The sequence below is a fragment of the Molossus molossus genome, unplaced genomic scaffold, assembly GCF_014108415.1.
Source record: "Molossus molossus isolate mMolMol1 unplaced genomic scaffold, mMolMol1.p scaffold_m16_p_12, whole genome shotgun sequence".
In the NCBI taxonomy this organism is placed as follows: Eukaryota; Metazoa; Chordata; class Mammalia; order Chiroptera; family Molossidae; genus Molossus; species Molossus molossus.
In genome coordinates, this window is record NW_023425347.1 from 37,879,905 (window position 1) to 37,896,186 (window position 16,282).

The 16,282-nt window shown below is 42.4% G+C and overlaps 1 protein-coding gene across 1 annotated transcript in view; it reads left to right on the plus strand.

The window, feature by feature from the left end:
- Window positions 1-2,855: 2,855 nt before the first annotated feature.
- DDAH1 (dimethylarginine dimethylaminohydrolase 1) overlaps window positions 2,856-16,282 on the plus strand; it is a 142,842-nt gene continuing 129,415 nt past the window's right edge. The window contains exon 1 of the mRNA XM_036256358.1: window positions 2,856-3,274. Within this exon, the coding sequence (XP_036112251.1) occupies window positions 2,972-3,274 (303 nt within the window). The 5' untranslated portion in view covers window positions 2,856-2,971. The remainder of the gene's footprint in view (window positions 3,275-16,282) is intronic.

Below are 16,282 nucleotides of genomic sequence, written 5' to 3' on the forward strand. Positions count from 1 at the left end.
CAGCATTTTGTTGCCTCTACCTCTTATGTAGCCTATCATAGCTCCGATTTTGGATGTCTTGTTTTCCTAGTGAGACTGTGAGTTCTTCAAGGTCAAGGATCATGTTTTTTTGCTTTTTGTATGACTCTGAAGTACAAACATGATGCTATGTCTTGGGAATTTTCAATAAATATTTGTGGGGAAAATGAATTTATAAATATATTAGGCTCAATAAAATCCATTTTCCTAAAAACAGCCCTTTATTGCTCAAGCAGGATGATATGTAAACTCTAATTTACTGCAGTTGGTGTTTTTATTATGCCCTTCACCAATATACACATTCTAACACTTTGTGACAACTGTTTAGAGGAGACAGAAGGCATGCTTATCAAATTTCAGATGACACAAAAACAAGAGGTAATAAATAATGCACAAGATGACAGTCAAAACTAGACAAGTTGAAATGAAGCAGTCAAAACTAGACAAGTTGAAATATTTAATAGGTATAAGTACGAATTTAGACTTCAAAAACCAGCAGCCCAATTTATATATGGTTAACATCAATTTTATGATAAAACTTTCAAGTTTTAATTGGCTACAAGGCTGACATGAGCCCAACGTGGTATACAGGACTCTGTTCACAGGCTCAGGGCAATGGGTGTCAGGCAAAGCACTCAGGCTCTAACAAGGCACAGGCATGAATTAAGGTTGCTAGGCAGAGGCCAACTAGAGGGGGGTGGAGCCTCAATTTGGGGTAAAGAGGTGAACAAAGTTCCATATTTTAACCTGAGCAAGCTCAGCACATGGTGCAACTTTCACATGTAGCATTAGTTGGAATGCATTGTCTGATTATGATACCATTCAGTGATTTCTGATTCTAAGCTGGTGCCAATAGGACAAACCTCATAGAAAGGTTTGTTATTTTCCTTTTGGTCCCATTCTCCAGTGTCAGCCTCAGAGCTGTCCTTAACTTAATACCTCTAATTTATGAAGGTGAGAAATGCCGCGTCATCTGGGTAAATTTAAGTTTTACCCTTGGGAGAGGGGAAAGAAGACAGGTCACAATTTCTCTGGCCTATGTTGGGACAACTGTTCCACCATCTATAGATAGATCTGCTCCTAGAAACCCTTATTTCCTAAAAATTGGGATCAGAGTTCTGGCAAGAAGACTATGACCTGGTCCTTGGCACCAAACCACCAAATAAGCAAATACAATATTAGTCAGTGTTAACAGAAACCTAGCATCTGGAACAAAGTTTCTGCTGTAGTCTGTGCGGCATCAGACCACACAGGAAGAATTCTTTTCTGGACCCTATGATTTAGAAGGATTACTGGGGTGTATCAAAAGTAAGATGACCAGAATGTTGAAGGGATTTAGAAACCAAATTACTAGTTACTCTTTGGTGGTTCAGGCCCAAAGCCTGGAAGGTGTCAGGATGGTGAGTGGGAGGGGTGTATAGGACAGGATACCAGAACTGTCTGCAGAAATGTGAACGCTGTGAACGAATACTAGCGTGTTAGATAACGGCAGGAGGCAGAACTCAAACCAGTGAGACAGAAGCTCAAAATGAAGTGTTTAACCATACTGCTCTTCAAAAGTGGAATACACTTTGCAAGTGAGATTTACAATGTTCAAGTAAAGATCCAATGACTGTCATAGATGTTTTAGCTATAATTCAAGAACATTGTATATAGGAATTTAGATGAGAGAGTTTTTGAGGTCCCATTCAAATCCAAGGTTCTACGATCTAATCAATCTTTAAATTAGAAATGTTCTGCAGAATATGAGGAAGAATTATTGCTTGAGATTAGTTTGTAGTTAAAACCTGGTTTTTGAATGGCTATTTCTCTCAAAAAAAAAAAAAAAAAAGCGGAACCCATGGGTTATTTAATTTGTGATTTATGGGGGAAGGGGAATAGAAAGAAGGGAAAGGCACTCCCCGAGGGACATGGTAAAGAAATGTTTAACAGAGACCACAGGAATTCCACAGAGTTGTACTGGTGTGAGGGGAAGGCCAGGAAGGAAGTTGTAAACCCTCTCACTCGATAACAAGGAATTGTGATGCTACATGTCCAGCACCGCACAAGGTGAGCACATGTCTTTTTGGGGGGAAAGCATGTTTGGTCTTTGCCTTCCTACCTCTGTGGACCCTGCAGACAAACATGCCAGCATCACACTATTCATGAGAGTTGACTGTCCTTGAAACACTGTTGAGTTTCTATGTCTCTTTTTTCCTATTTGTATGGGTTTCTTGGAGTCGTCCTCTTTTCCAAAAGGAAAGTATTTCGGCACTAGAAGAAATACAATTAAAAATAATAATAATCTAGAGTCTCACGTGGGGAATGAGGTCATTTGCAAAGAAAGTCAAGGTAATGTGCACTTGGGTGAGAAGTCAGATTTTCATCCTAAGAACTGGGGGATGAGGGTGGGTACCACGTGCTGGGCAACCCGAGAACACGCGAATAGGGAGAGGGGGCAAAGAATTTATCCAAAAGCATAATGACACCGTCTGCTGCCTGCCCATCAAGAAGCCTTCCAGTTGCTCTGGCAAGATCATTGCCGCTCTCCAAGTTCGCCTAGGAGACGTGAGGTGTGCACCTGCGGCGGAATTCAGGTAACATCAGCTCCTGATTCCGTGACTGTTGGCAGAGGTTCCCCTGATCTGCGCCCACCTCTCACGCCTCCCCCTCCGCGGTCGCCATCCCGGCCCCTCTCCACGTGCAGTGCTCGCCACCACCACTGCCCGCCTGGCTGCCGCAAGCCCCGGGAGCGCCAGGGTGGGCGCGCGGGCTGCGCGCGGGCCGGCGCCCGGAGCTCTGGGCATGCTCAGTCGCTCGGGCAGGGCTTCGGGCGCGAGCGGGCTGCTTCCGCACCACATTCAGCGGCTGCCAAGGGGAGTCGCCGGGCGCTCGCAGGCTCGGCGCGCGCTGCCCGCGGAAGGACCCGCCGCCGCCCCCTCGCCGCCGCCGCCCCTCGCCGCCGCCCGGAGCCATGGCCGCGCTCGGCCACCCCGCCGCCTTCGGCCGGACCACCCACGCCGTGGTGCGGGCGCTGCCGGAGTCCCTCTGCCAGCACGCGCTGAGGAGCGCCAAGGGCGACGAGGTGGATTTCGCCCGCGCGGAGCGGCAGCACCAGCTCTACGTGGACGTGCTGGGCAGTAAACTGGGGCTGCAGGTGGTGACGCTGCCGGCCGACGAGAGCCTCCCGGACTGCGTGTTCGTGGAGGACGTGGCCGTGGTGTGCGAGGAGACGGCTCTCATCACCCGACCCGGGGCGCCGAGCCGGAGGAAGGAGGTAACTGCCCGGCCGGCGACGCGAGGGGCGCGGTCGGGGACGTGCGCTGGGGCCCCCCTGCCTCCCGACCCGGAGTTGCCCGGGTAATCCTGGAATTGGCCCCCCGGCTAGTTCAAAACTTCCTATTTGGGGTGCGAGGGTTTGTATAAGCAAGTCAGAGAGAGAGAGAGAAGTTCATTGTGCACGCCTCCCTGCAGTCGGCTCAGCTTTGGGTGCCTGGAGAGGACCCTGCTGAGGGTGGTTGTGCAGCCTCGGCAGGTGGGTGGGGTGGGGAATCCATCTCACAAGCATTTTTATTTGTAGAGATTACCAAGCAGCAAAGACAATGCAACTCAAGAGAGTTTCCCAGGGAGGGGAGGGGCGGGGGGGGGCACTCCAGGCGGGCGGGCTGGTGGAGGCTGGGGGAAGACTCCAGGAGTCATTGCCAGTTGGTGACACTGGACCCCCCCCCCCAAGTCCTTCCTGGAGCTGGGTGTAAGGCGGGCCAGATGAATTAACGGGGTGCCGGTGCCCACAGACCTAGGGCGTCCCAAGTTACTTTTTAGTGGTGAAGAGTGAGTCCGAAGAAAGGGACTGGCATGCGAATGAATGAAAGGCGAGTGGTTTGTTGGTGAACTGGGGTCAAATATGAGAATGAAATAGGCTAGGCTGAAAAGCTGTACCCGGCTTTTGGGTTGTGTGTGCGTTTTTAATTAGAAATGATTGTTTCACAAATTCCATAATTTTTATTCTCAATAATTTTGAACTTATAACAGTTAGAGCTTTTTATGTTCTCAAGGGATAGTGACTACTTCAAAATATTGCAGCTTGGGAAATGGCTGTGATTGCTTTAAACGCAAGGTAGGCTTGTTGGAAGAGACAAATAGAGTGAGATTGGATTTTAAAATGCCACCTAGCCTGGGATTCTTCTCATTGCCCTCTGAGAGCCCAGGCTAAAGACTCTGTGTTGCTACTGGCATCAAGTGGCATTGCAAAAAGCTGGTGGTGTCTTTCATATCTGGAGGGTTAGGGATCCCCCCCTTTTTTTGTCTTTATACAATTCATATTGCAAGGCCTCAGAGAGCTTATTATACATGCTTCACTACTTGGTTAATAGAATCTTACATGTTCTGAGAGAAAAAGCATATTTCATTTATTTTGCAATGAAATAATCAGCTTTTTTTCACCCTACCTTAGCAGAAAACCAAAACAGTAACAGGTCTCATTCTTTCAGCTCTTTTATCTCCTTTGCCACACCTCTCCATCTTTGAGTCTGTGAGATGACCCATTCTATTTTAAAGTGATAAGCATGGAAGTCCGAAATATCCTAGGCCTTATGGCAGAGCTATGGGTTATACTTAAAGGGGTGAAATCGATTTCAAAAACCCTTTCAAAATGGTACTCTTCTGATTAGCATGGTAGTCCAATTTCCTGTTAAGAGACTGTCACATATTTAATCATCTATTTCATTTTATTCCTACAATGAAACCTTCCAAATTTTGGCCTTCCTAATACTAAAGTGGGCAGTGATCTTTCTTCCCTGGTAGATTTTTGAGGCATACGTTTTAAATTGACTTTCTTCTTTTTGTTGTTAATCCTCACCTGAGGATATTCTTCCATTGATTTTTTTTAGATAGAGTGGGAGGGAGGGAGGGAGGGAGGGATAAAAGGGGAGCAGGGGAGAGAGACAGAGGGGGTGGGACATCTATGTGAGAGAGACTCATCAATTGGTTGCCTCCCACATGACCCCAACTGAGTTGAGGAAGAACCTGCAACCCAGGTATGTGCCCTTGATCAGGAATCGAACCTGCTACCCTTCTGTCTGTCCTCAGACCAGTGCTCTAACTACTGAGCCAAATTGGCCAGGGCTAAATTGACTTTATTCTTATATCAGCTTGGTAGTCTGCCAGAAGCCACATAGTGTAGTGGAGAACATCAGATTGCATCTAATTCTGTGACCTTGAGGTGTGTCTCCTGCCTCAATTTTCTCACCTGTAAAATGGACATAATAATACCTATTTCATACAGTTGTGATGAATTCATTAATCCACTTGAAATTTATAGGACAGGACATTTCATGAATGTTGGTTATTATTCCCTTAACAATGGGTCATGACAGATTTACTCCTTCTTGAGTAGTAAGAAGTCTAATGTACACTGATGTAATTACAGTGACATTGCCCCTTCCCAGGGTGAAGGGGAGTCATCTTCATGCCGTAGGTTTCATTCTAATCTGCTATGTAGCACTGCCTCCCAGCTTGAGTTTCCTGCTGGTGTGTGGTCTCTCCCCAAAAAACGCCTTTGCCCTTGCACATGGTCTGGATCACCACAGTAACAGACCTTCCAGCCAAGTCATTTTGGATGGGGTCTGGAAAGCAGGCCATTCAGAGTAACTAGCTCTTTTTGAAATCTCTCAGAGCACCATTTTGCTGTCCTAGTTGGTGTTAATACATGCTCGTTGAGTGAATGAATAAGTGAATGAATGAAATGCTATTTAGCTAATACCAACAAGCTGATAATAGTCACTTTAAGGCTCTTGTTGGATTGTTGTATATATATATTTTTAATGTGACACCTGCTTCCCTAATTGTGAAATTCCACAGCCAAGGCATTATTAAGAATTATTATCACTAAACCCCTGGTTTCCTGTTTCCTCGCTCTCCATTTTATTCTCCACACTGTGGCCAAGCTGGTCTTTCTAAAACTCAAATCTGATCCTGTCCCTCCTGTGATTAAAAGTCTTGAGGGGCCTTTAATGAACTTGGCAAACCCATTGAGCTTAGCTCTGTTGCGTTTCCAGTTTCAGCTGTACCTCTGACCCCACCCCAGGTGCTTCATATTGCTTTTCTGGGTATGCATTTCTCCTTTGCCCAGGGCACTCTTCCTCCTTCTGCTCCTCCACTTTACCTGGTTGTATTCATGCTTCAGTTCTCAGTTTACTGTTACCATTAGTATTATTAGCTGGTCTTTATTGGGTGCTTGCCATTTTCCAGACGTTCTGCCAGATTTATGACATGCATTTCAATGAATGCTCACATCAACCCTTTAAGCTCAATGTAGCATTATTCCTATTTTAAAATTGATGAAATTGAGGCTGAGAGAGATTAAATAAATTGGCCAAGGTTATACATTAAAACCAGTGAAGGCAGAATTTGAACTCAGGTTTGCAGGACTCGAAAGCTCTAGTCCCAGTCATTGTAATATTAGATATCACTTTCCCAAACATAGGATTAATTCCCCTTTTATGAGCACCTATAACCCTCTGTACTTCTCTTTATAGTATTTATCATGATAATTGTCTGTTTACCTTTCTGTATCCCCCACTATTATGAAAATTATGAGCATGTCTGTATTGTTCAACATTTTACCCCCAAGGCCTTGTGCACAGTAGTCACGCGACAAACATATTTTTGAACAAATGTGTCCATGACTTTAGATCAGACTTAGTTTTCCCTCATTATGACATATTTGGTACCTTGCAAGCATCTCCAATCAGTAAAGTCACAAAAATTTCATTACAAGTATAAGTTTCTCTCTCTCTCCGCCCGTTCCCTGTCTCTGTCTTTTGATGTTCTTTTGTTTGTTTTTATAAAATTCCTGAGAAGACCCTTCTTAATCAGAAAATCGTGTTATATTTAATGACTGTTTTCCCTTGGAAGAAGGGAATGAGAACAGAACTCTGGAAGGGAATCCTGTAAAAGCTCTGTGTTTGCCGCAGTGGGCCCTCCAAAGATGAATAAGACACAGGTCCTGTCTGCAGGAAGCTTAAGTTTTAGTGAAGAAACTGTATATACAGAAAGTCATCAAATGTTAATGGTCTAATAACTCTGTATCTTCAGGAATATGAATATTTGAATATGTTTAATACTTTGGAAACAAACACATTAGCTTTGATAAGCCAATCCTATTTTAAATGAATCCAACTTACTTTTTAGAGGAAAAAAGGTCAACTTCTAAATGTCAGAGTCCTGTAAACAGATATCTAAATGCTGAAGTAAGATAAGTGACAGGTGTGAGGATTGGTTTTTTGTTTTGTTTTGTTTTGTTTTGTTTTGTTGTCTTCAACTAAAAACTGGGGGCACATAATACATGCCTGAAGTACCAAATTCAAAAGGCACAGGAGGATGTGCATTGAAAGTATGTCTCACCCTCCTTACCCTGCTCTTGCACCTGACTTTCAGTTCCCTTCTGTAGAGGCAACTACTAATTCCACTTTGTTCAGTGTCCTTCTAGAAGGGTTTTAGTGCCTAATACATGATTAACTGACAAGCTTACTCAAGCAAAATTGTGAAATCTACCCTGTGCCCTTTCGCCCTTCTTTCACAGCTCTTCGTCCTTTCCCAGGTACCAAGGATTAGTGTGCCAGATATTCCGTTAGGAGAAAAACCACACACACTCATTTTCACAAAGTGATGATGGTTTTAATTACCCTTTCCCCAGAGCATTTTCGTTGTTGGGAACCTCTTTAGGAACAAGGCGATACTTAGCACAGGTAATAAATCCCCAAAGTAGAATTAGACATGGGGGTGGTGCATAGGGGCATAAGTGGAAGGGGTGAGCAATACATATTTGAATAGAAATTCTCCTTCTGTTGGGGCACTTAACTATTCAGACCTACATATTTTGGTCCTGGGTTTGTTCTTTGGTTAGGAAAAAGCATAATTATGCTGATCCTAGAAGCAAGGTAGGATCCAGATCATGTCAAATGACTAGTTAACATGTGCCAAGTTATGTGTGTGTGAATCCCAAAAGGGGGTATTAATTGTTGACTCCATTTAAAAGTTAAGGAAACTGAGATGGATAACTAAGGTTAAATAACTTGTCCAAAGTCACACACAGCTAATAAGTGGCAGAACTGAGGTTTTCATGAGAATGCAAAGGCCATTTTTGCTTGAAATCCTTGTTCCCAGTTGTGGCTAATCATAACAGAAGGTTAAATCAATATAAAATAACTAACTGGCCCATCCAGTGTGGCTCAGTAGTTGAGCGTCGACCCATGCACCAAGAGGTCACCAGTTCAAGTCCCGGTCAGGGCACATGCCCAGGTTGTGGCCAGATCCCCAGTTAGGGGCATGCAGGAAGCAGCCATTTGATGTTCTCTCTCATCGATGTTTTCATCTCTTCCCCCTTCCTTCCTCTCTCTCTAAAATCAATAAAGGAAAAAAAAATTTTAAATAACTCACTGAATCCCATTTCACACATTAATAATATATCATCTAACTTGGATATTAGCTAAGTGAATTATTTTACTTCCCTTCTCTCATAAATTATAGTAGGTTGGTTTCATTTTAATTAAAAATAATACGACAGTCATTTGCATGAAACCCCAAAATTGCCTAGTTTGCATAGTTGTGTCTTACCAGCAGACTGGATGACTACTTTTTTAAACACACACATTTCAAACTTCTGTTTAGCTTAAGGTGCAAAAACTACCGTAAACCTTAATTAGAAATTGCTTTCTCACCAAGCTGGAAAGTGAACTTGCTGGAGGCTCATCATGTGGCAGCAGATTAACGGTTCTTGATACATTGTCACCTCCAACCGGTTAGAACAACTGCTCCCTTTCAGTTTCTTTTTAAACTTTTCTACACAGCCTTGGCAATAAGCATTCGGAAATTGATGTTTTTTAGAAACTGGTATGCATCCAGTAATGTAACTTATTCCCATACTGTTGATCTTGAAAGCCTTGAAATAAAGAACATGATGAGTAGGGAGTGACTTCTATTAGATACCATTGGTGAAAATGAGCTTTCTGCAGAGATTCCCAGAATCATTAGAGAATCATTATAAGACTAAGAAGGCAGGGATGGATCCCTTATAATTCAGATGTGCTGGGAAATTGCTTTTGCATGTTTTTGAATTCCTAATGAGCTCAGATTTCTTCACAAGTAGTTTATAATAATGGTAGATATCCATCCATTAATAAACCACAACAGAAAAATCTACTTAAGATTTTTGAACAAACAGATTCATTTTCCATTGTCTTTGCATCATAAATGAATTATTCATGGCCTCTCATGAACCTCAATATAATTTGGAGATGCATGTTTAAACAATGAGTATTGGTTTATTATTTATCTTATGACATTTGATAATAAAATCTGTAATCACTTCAGAAAGCCTAGTTTCTAGACTGGAGATCTGGACCCATGTTAGAGTTCATTCCCTAATCAAGAAGTATCATAATTAAAGATAAAAACAGAAATCTAATGAGGGAGAGACAGGTTTCATTCATATCTTATACAGAGCACAGTGTGTTAATTGTTCACCCCAAGTCATCAATAAATATTTATTTACTGTAACTAAATCCTTGATGTTCCATCAAAATACTCCCCTGATCTTTGAAGTTGGCCTTCATTGCTTTCCCTACACTAATATTTGTATCATATCTATCAGAGTCTTTACGATGGTTTTGTAAACAGGCACTTTTCATTCAAACAGACAAGCAGGAGTAATCTCAGATAACAAACTCCATTAAAAACTGTGTGCATGTGCCCAGCTGGTGTGGTTCAGTGGTTGAGCATTGACCCATACACCAAGAGGTCACCCGTTCTATTCCAGGTCAGGGCACATGCCTGGGTTGTGGGCCTGATCCCCAGTGGGGGACATGCAGGAGGCAGCCAATCGATGTTCTCTCTTGTTGATGTTTCTATCTCTCTCTCCCTCTCTCTGAAATCAATAAAGAAAAAGTACTAAAAAACAAAACTGCATGTAATGCCATCCTAGTTCACTTCATCATTGTCAAATAATTTAATATTTGAAAGTGTACATTTTCTTCCAGGAGCTGAGTGCTGAAGGAGCAGTAGCATCACATGGGAAGGAATAAATCACCAGATTTTAGACTCCTGTTTTTAAATGTCTAGATCATCCAAGCACATATGACCAGAGAAATCAGCACAGCAGAATGTGAAGATAGTACAAATTATTACAGGGTTGTTTTAATTTTGTCCAACAAAGCCATGTGGACAAATGGGACTTAGTTTAGGTTAGTAAATTAAAGAGAAGACAACTTTTAAGTACACTCCATTTTACAGCTGGATGGGCATCTAGGGAGGGGTAAGTTGTCATTCCAGTGAAGATGAACACATCAGTATTTTGCTTGATTTGAATATACAAAAGTCAATAAACCTTTGCTTTCATCAAAAAAAAATTTGCCTCCATTCCTTTGATCTTATTTTGTTTAAGAATATAACAGTTTTATAATTTGCTTATGGCAGTAATTATGAATGCCATGATTGCATTAAAAATCAATGACTGTGTTCTCTTGCCCTGGTTTATGTGGCTCGGTTGGCTGGAGCATTGTCCTGTACACCAAAAGGCTATGAGTTTGATTCCCAATCAGAGCACATACTGGGTTGTGGGTTCGATCCCTGTTTGGGGCATGCAGGAGGCAGCTGATCCATGTTTCTCTTCAAAATGATGTTTCGATCTCTCTCTCTCCCTCTCTCAAATCAATTAAAAACATTTTTTTAAATGACTGTGCTTTTTGAAGGTGAAGGAATAATATTTGCATCACTCATACATGTTTGTGCATATAGCAACTGTCTACTACTTAACCAGACCCAGTGTTTGGTGCTGGGGAGATGTAAGTGAATTAGATTCCACTGTTTCCCACAAGGACCTCACAGTCAGGGGGGCAGACCGGTGGCAGACACACGCAGAGCAAAAGGACTGGTTTTATGACAGAGCTCTGTCTGGTGCTATGGAAACTCGGGAGGTGTGTCTGCCAGGACTTCTCGGAAGCCATTTTTGAGCTAGATGTAACCAGGGAAGGCAGAGAGGGGCAGCCTTCAGAGATAGAGAGCATTATGAGATAGGATGAGGGTGATATTATAGTAAGAATTAATTTAATTAATGTTGGGAAAGATGCAGGATTGAAAAAAGCCCTCCTGTGCCCTGTCAGATTTCTGAGATTTTTGGATCCCCAGTTGCAAGTTCAAGAGAACCACATCCTTAACCATATTTCTTGTTTGAGGCCTAGAGGGATTTGGGGCCTAGCTCACCTCATTTCTAACATACTCCAATCTCTTCTCCTACACATGCTCCATAAGGGTCTGGCACCCCTTTTAAGATTCTTCTTTAGCACAGTTTGGGAACAGTGTAACCAACCCTAGAGTGGTCTCCAATTTAAGACTCATTTCTTGAGGTTGTAGAATGTCATTTGACTGGGCAGTAATATTTTCCCGTTGACCTTTAAACAATGTGGGGGTTGAGGGACCCACCCCTCAGTGGTCAAAAATCCATGTATAACTTTCGACTCCCCCACAACTCAGTTATTCCTCAGTGTCTTCAGGGGATTGGTTCCAGGACACGAGTGGATGCCAATATCCACAGATGCTTCAGCCCCTTTTATAAAATGCGTAGAACAATGCATGTAGTCGGCATACCACATCCACAGATTTTCAACCGTGGATAGAAAATACTAGTCTGGCCTGGCTAGTGTGGCTCCGTGGATTGAGCTTCCTCCCATGGACTGAGAAGTCCTGGTTCAATTCCCGGTCCGGGTACAGGCTCAATCCTCTGTATGGGGCATGCAGGAGGCAGCTGATCAATGATTCTCTCTCACATTGATGTTTCTGTCTCTATACCTTCCTCTCTAAAAAAAAATAAAAACATTTAAAAAAGAAAAGAAAATACTGGTTTGTGGTTGGTTGAATCCCTGAATGCAAAACCTGGGCATACAGAGGGCCAACTGTACCTTTATTGAAAAAAAATCCAGCCCTGGCCAATTTTGCTCAGTGGTTAGAGCGTCAGCCTGTAGACCAGAAAGTCCCAGGTTCAGTTCCCGCTAAGGGCATGTATCTCAGTTGCAATTCATCCCTGGCCCCTGTTGGGGTCGTGTGGGGGGCAACCAGTTGATGTGTCTCTCACATCGATGTTTCTCTGTCTCTCTCTTCCTTCCTCTCTCCCTCCCACTCTATTTGAAGATAAATGCAAAAATGTACTTGGGCGAGGATAAAAAAAGAAATCCACGTATAAGTGGATCCACACAGTTCAAACCCATGTTATTCAAGGGTTAACTATATATAACATTATCCAAGTCAATAGCAGGTAAGGGAAATTTTTTTTTAATGTGTTTTTATCGAATTTTTAGAGAGAGAGGAAGGGAGAGAGAGAGAAACATCAGTGTGAGAGAGCATCAATCGGCTGCCTCCTGCATGCCCCCTAGTGGAGATTGAGCCTGCAACTCAGGCATGTGCCCTGACTGGGAATCAAACCGGGACCTCTCAGTCCATGGGACGACGCTCAATCCACTGAGCCACACTGGCCAGGCAAGGGAAAATGATTTTCTACTTGATGTTGAAATGTGTTTTCATTCAGAAATCTCCTTCTTGGCAGTAGACACCACTGAATCTCACACTAATATCAATCAAGTGCAGCCTGAACTGAGCATGAACCTGTAATTAGGGGTTACATTTTGTACATGGTGCAGAAGACAGCGTGGTAGGGACACAGCACTGTTCTCAGGGTTAGGGAACACTGGTTTTGATTTTTGTAGTGGTATGATGTGATCTTCTTCCCAGTTTGGGGATGCTCTACTTTCCTTTTGGAACTCAGGGTGTGTTGGGGTGGATATGGAAGGTGGGAAAGGAAAAAGGAGACAGGGGAAATGGAAGGAGAAGTTACCCTAACTTATGCTCATAATGTGGGATTATGGTTTGATGAATAAAAAATATTGAATTTATTCAACCTAAGACATACTTGTTACACTTAATTAACCAGTCATATAAACTCATGGTTTGGTAACGACAGTTCATTATGAAGCTGAAGTTGCTAACTCTATTTCAAAAGCTCTGCTTACTCAACCAATTCTACTACATTTGATAAATAATTTTTCCTATAGAACTTTTTAAATAAAAGCCATCAAAAGAACATGATTCCCAGACCCACACAATTTCTATTATCACACATCACTTTTGTCAGAGTCTACTATTTGGTGTTTCTGTGATAAATGTGAATCAATGCCTCGAAGCAATGGGGAGCAGAAGGGTCTGGGGGATGTGCTATAAGTCGTGTTTTCTGTTAGAACTAGAAGTCTTGACTTGGCCAGCACAGTCCTTTCTTATAAACCCTCCATACATATGTGCTAGTTTTTATTTCTGGTGCTAAAATTGACTTTCCTTTTCAAAAGTCAAAATCTTTGACTTTGGTCTTCCAAAATGGCATAAACTTATATTTCTGAGTAAACATAAAAAAGAAAAGACACCTATTTAAATGTAGCCTTTCTGTGGTAAGCTGTGTGAAAATTAAAATTGTGAACCCAGTAAGATTTTGATGTGATTACTTTTTTTAGAACTTGCAGGTATGCTTGTGATAAGCATAGACATTTTTAGCCTGAAATTATTGAGAAAACCTGGAATTGATTAAATAATGTCGGTGCAGTTACTAGATAATAAGAGGAAAAAGCACATCCATTTTATTCTCTTAATATGTTTTTTAGTCATAAAGGAACCATCATTTTTAAAGAAAAAATAATATAACTGCAGTTTGGCTTTGAGTCATATTTTAGGCCATTTGTGATATAAACATTTTCCAATTCAAGAGCTTTGTGTGGAGAAATTTAAAGCTAGTGTTTTATTTTGAGGCACTAAAACATTTCTGCTCTTGTTTTATGTTATGTTAGTCCTCCTCTGGGGCCCTGACTTTCCAGCTCCCCTTTCCCTGAAGAAATGGTGGGAGAGACAGGGGTCCTAGGCCAAAAGGGCACTTCTTCTTTTTTTTTTTTTTGCCATGTTACCCTCAAATTAAATCTCTCTGAAGCTTTAGGCCTCCCCTAGTCTCCAAGCCTCCCAAGTCACTGCAAAGATATGAGCCGTTTAATTCTGTACAGAGCACAGCTTTAAGACAAGGCTTTTTGTTCGGTCATGTGTCTCTGTGTGTTTTCAAATTGCTTCTTTCCACCCACTTTAGTGGAGTCATGAGATCAGTTTAGTGGATCATGACCAGCTCGTTTATGTTCATCGTAATAGAATCAATAGAAAATGTCTGCCTGGCCAGTGTGGGTCAGTAGTTGAGCATCGACCCATGTACAAATGGGTCGCTGGTTCAATTCCCAGTCAGGGCACATGCCCAGGTTGTGGGCCAAATCCCCAGTGGGGGGCATACAGGAGGCAGCCAGTCAATATTCTCTCCCATCAATGTTTCTCTCTCTCCCTCTCCCTTCCTTTCTCTCTACAATCAATTAAGGGAAAAAGAATTTAGAAAATGTCTTGAGTACACGGCAACATAGTTGGGTCAGTATTTCATGAAACTGTCTTCATATGCATACACTTGGGTGTGTGTGTACTGACTAGGTGTATCAAATATATTTCCTACCCTGGGTCATTGTTAAGAAAAAACAGAAAACCCACTGTGTCTCCTTTCAAACAGATTGTGCCCTTAGCCTCTTCATAGAAACTCTAGAGGGCCATGCCTGTTTCCCAGTGTGTTCTAGGAATCAAGGCCAAAATTGCAAATGTTTCTCTACTCATATTAAGTCCATTCAGTGATGATGTGTCTGGCTGTTTGGACCCCTGTCCATCCAGCAGAGAGGGGAGGGGGAGGGGGAAGATTGTGGACTTCACCATTTGCTGGAAGCTAATTCTACCTCTCCTTTGGTGACATTCTAAACCAGTTAAAGGAACGTTACATTGATTCAGACAGGAAAGCATAGTTTTCCTCTGAACTTGCATCTTTGGTGGCAGCACACCCGGAACCCCTTGAGTCAGGAGGGGTTTTGCTCTTACATCTTCCTGTAGCAACCTCAGGGTCCGAGGTCAGGATTTGGCTGTGGGCATTCTTGGAATGGGAAAGGAAACTCAGAACATGTTTTTTGTTGTTGTTCTCCAAAGACTTCCAGAATGTGTCAAAATACAGGATGTGCTAAAACAATAATAATGTTTATGTCATTCTCAGACTACTGCCTAAAGGCCTAGAGAGGGACCTTGAAAAACACTGTTTTTGTCATTTTTCTTTACACTTCTGCAATACTAAATAGGTGGAAATTCACCTTTAAACCTTAATGGAAGAATGCCCAATGGAAATTTAATTTTATTCCCCCAAGGAACCTATTTTAGCAATATTTTATTTTGATGGTGATGGTGTGCCCATTTCAGTAGGAGACATTTGGACTGATGTACAGGTTGTGGTTCATTCTGACAGTGTATTTGACTGGTTAGTAACCAGTGGGTCTGTGACTATAGGGAAACAGAGCATCTGATTTTCAGTGCTAACCCCGTTTTCACAGCTGAGCAACCTAGTGCTAAGAGTGGAGTGTGCTCCCTCACATATGCTCTTTTGTCCCCCACAAAAGGAGTGCTTTGACAATTTTGATAAGAGAAATTAATGAGACAGGCAAAAAGCATGTGGCTGGGACTTGGAAAATTATGTGTTTGAAGGAAAAGGGCTTGGAATTGGGCATCTTGGAGCTATAATAGCCTGAGAAAAAATGGGTAGTGCGACTGTCATGTCTGTGTCTGCATCTTCCTTTGTGAGCACTGAGCTGGATAACTGAAGCCTGAGTGGTTTGCAAGAAAAGTGAGGATTAATATTGTTGCTGAACTGGACCCCAGAGAGAAGCTTCTTGGTGAGGAAGACGGGTTAGGGATTTAAGTTAGAACATCTTGAAAGTAAATGGACAAAAACATACAAGATATAGCTCACTTCCTCAGCACGGCCGAGGGCTCCATTATGATTCGGTACACACTCCCTGAAACACTCACCTGCCCCGAGGTCAGCCTAATGGCTGGAAATTCCACAAACATAACAGCTTCCATCCCTTGTCCTGTTTTAAACACACACGCATACAGAGAATTTAGAATTTATATGTGTTCTAAATCGGGTTGGATAAAGAGCAATTTTCTCACCTTCCTTGTGAATAATGCTTGGTAGCAATGCGGCTTATCAAAAATGACTAGAAGGATTCTTGAATTATATTATTTCAGTGGACCACTAGCCAGGAGATACAGTTTTTAAATGAATTCTCCTTTTCCACTGGGCTCTTGCTCTCTGTTGCTGTCCATGTTGCTGTCCCTTCCTTTCTATTCCACC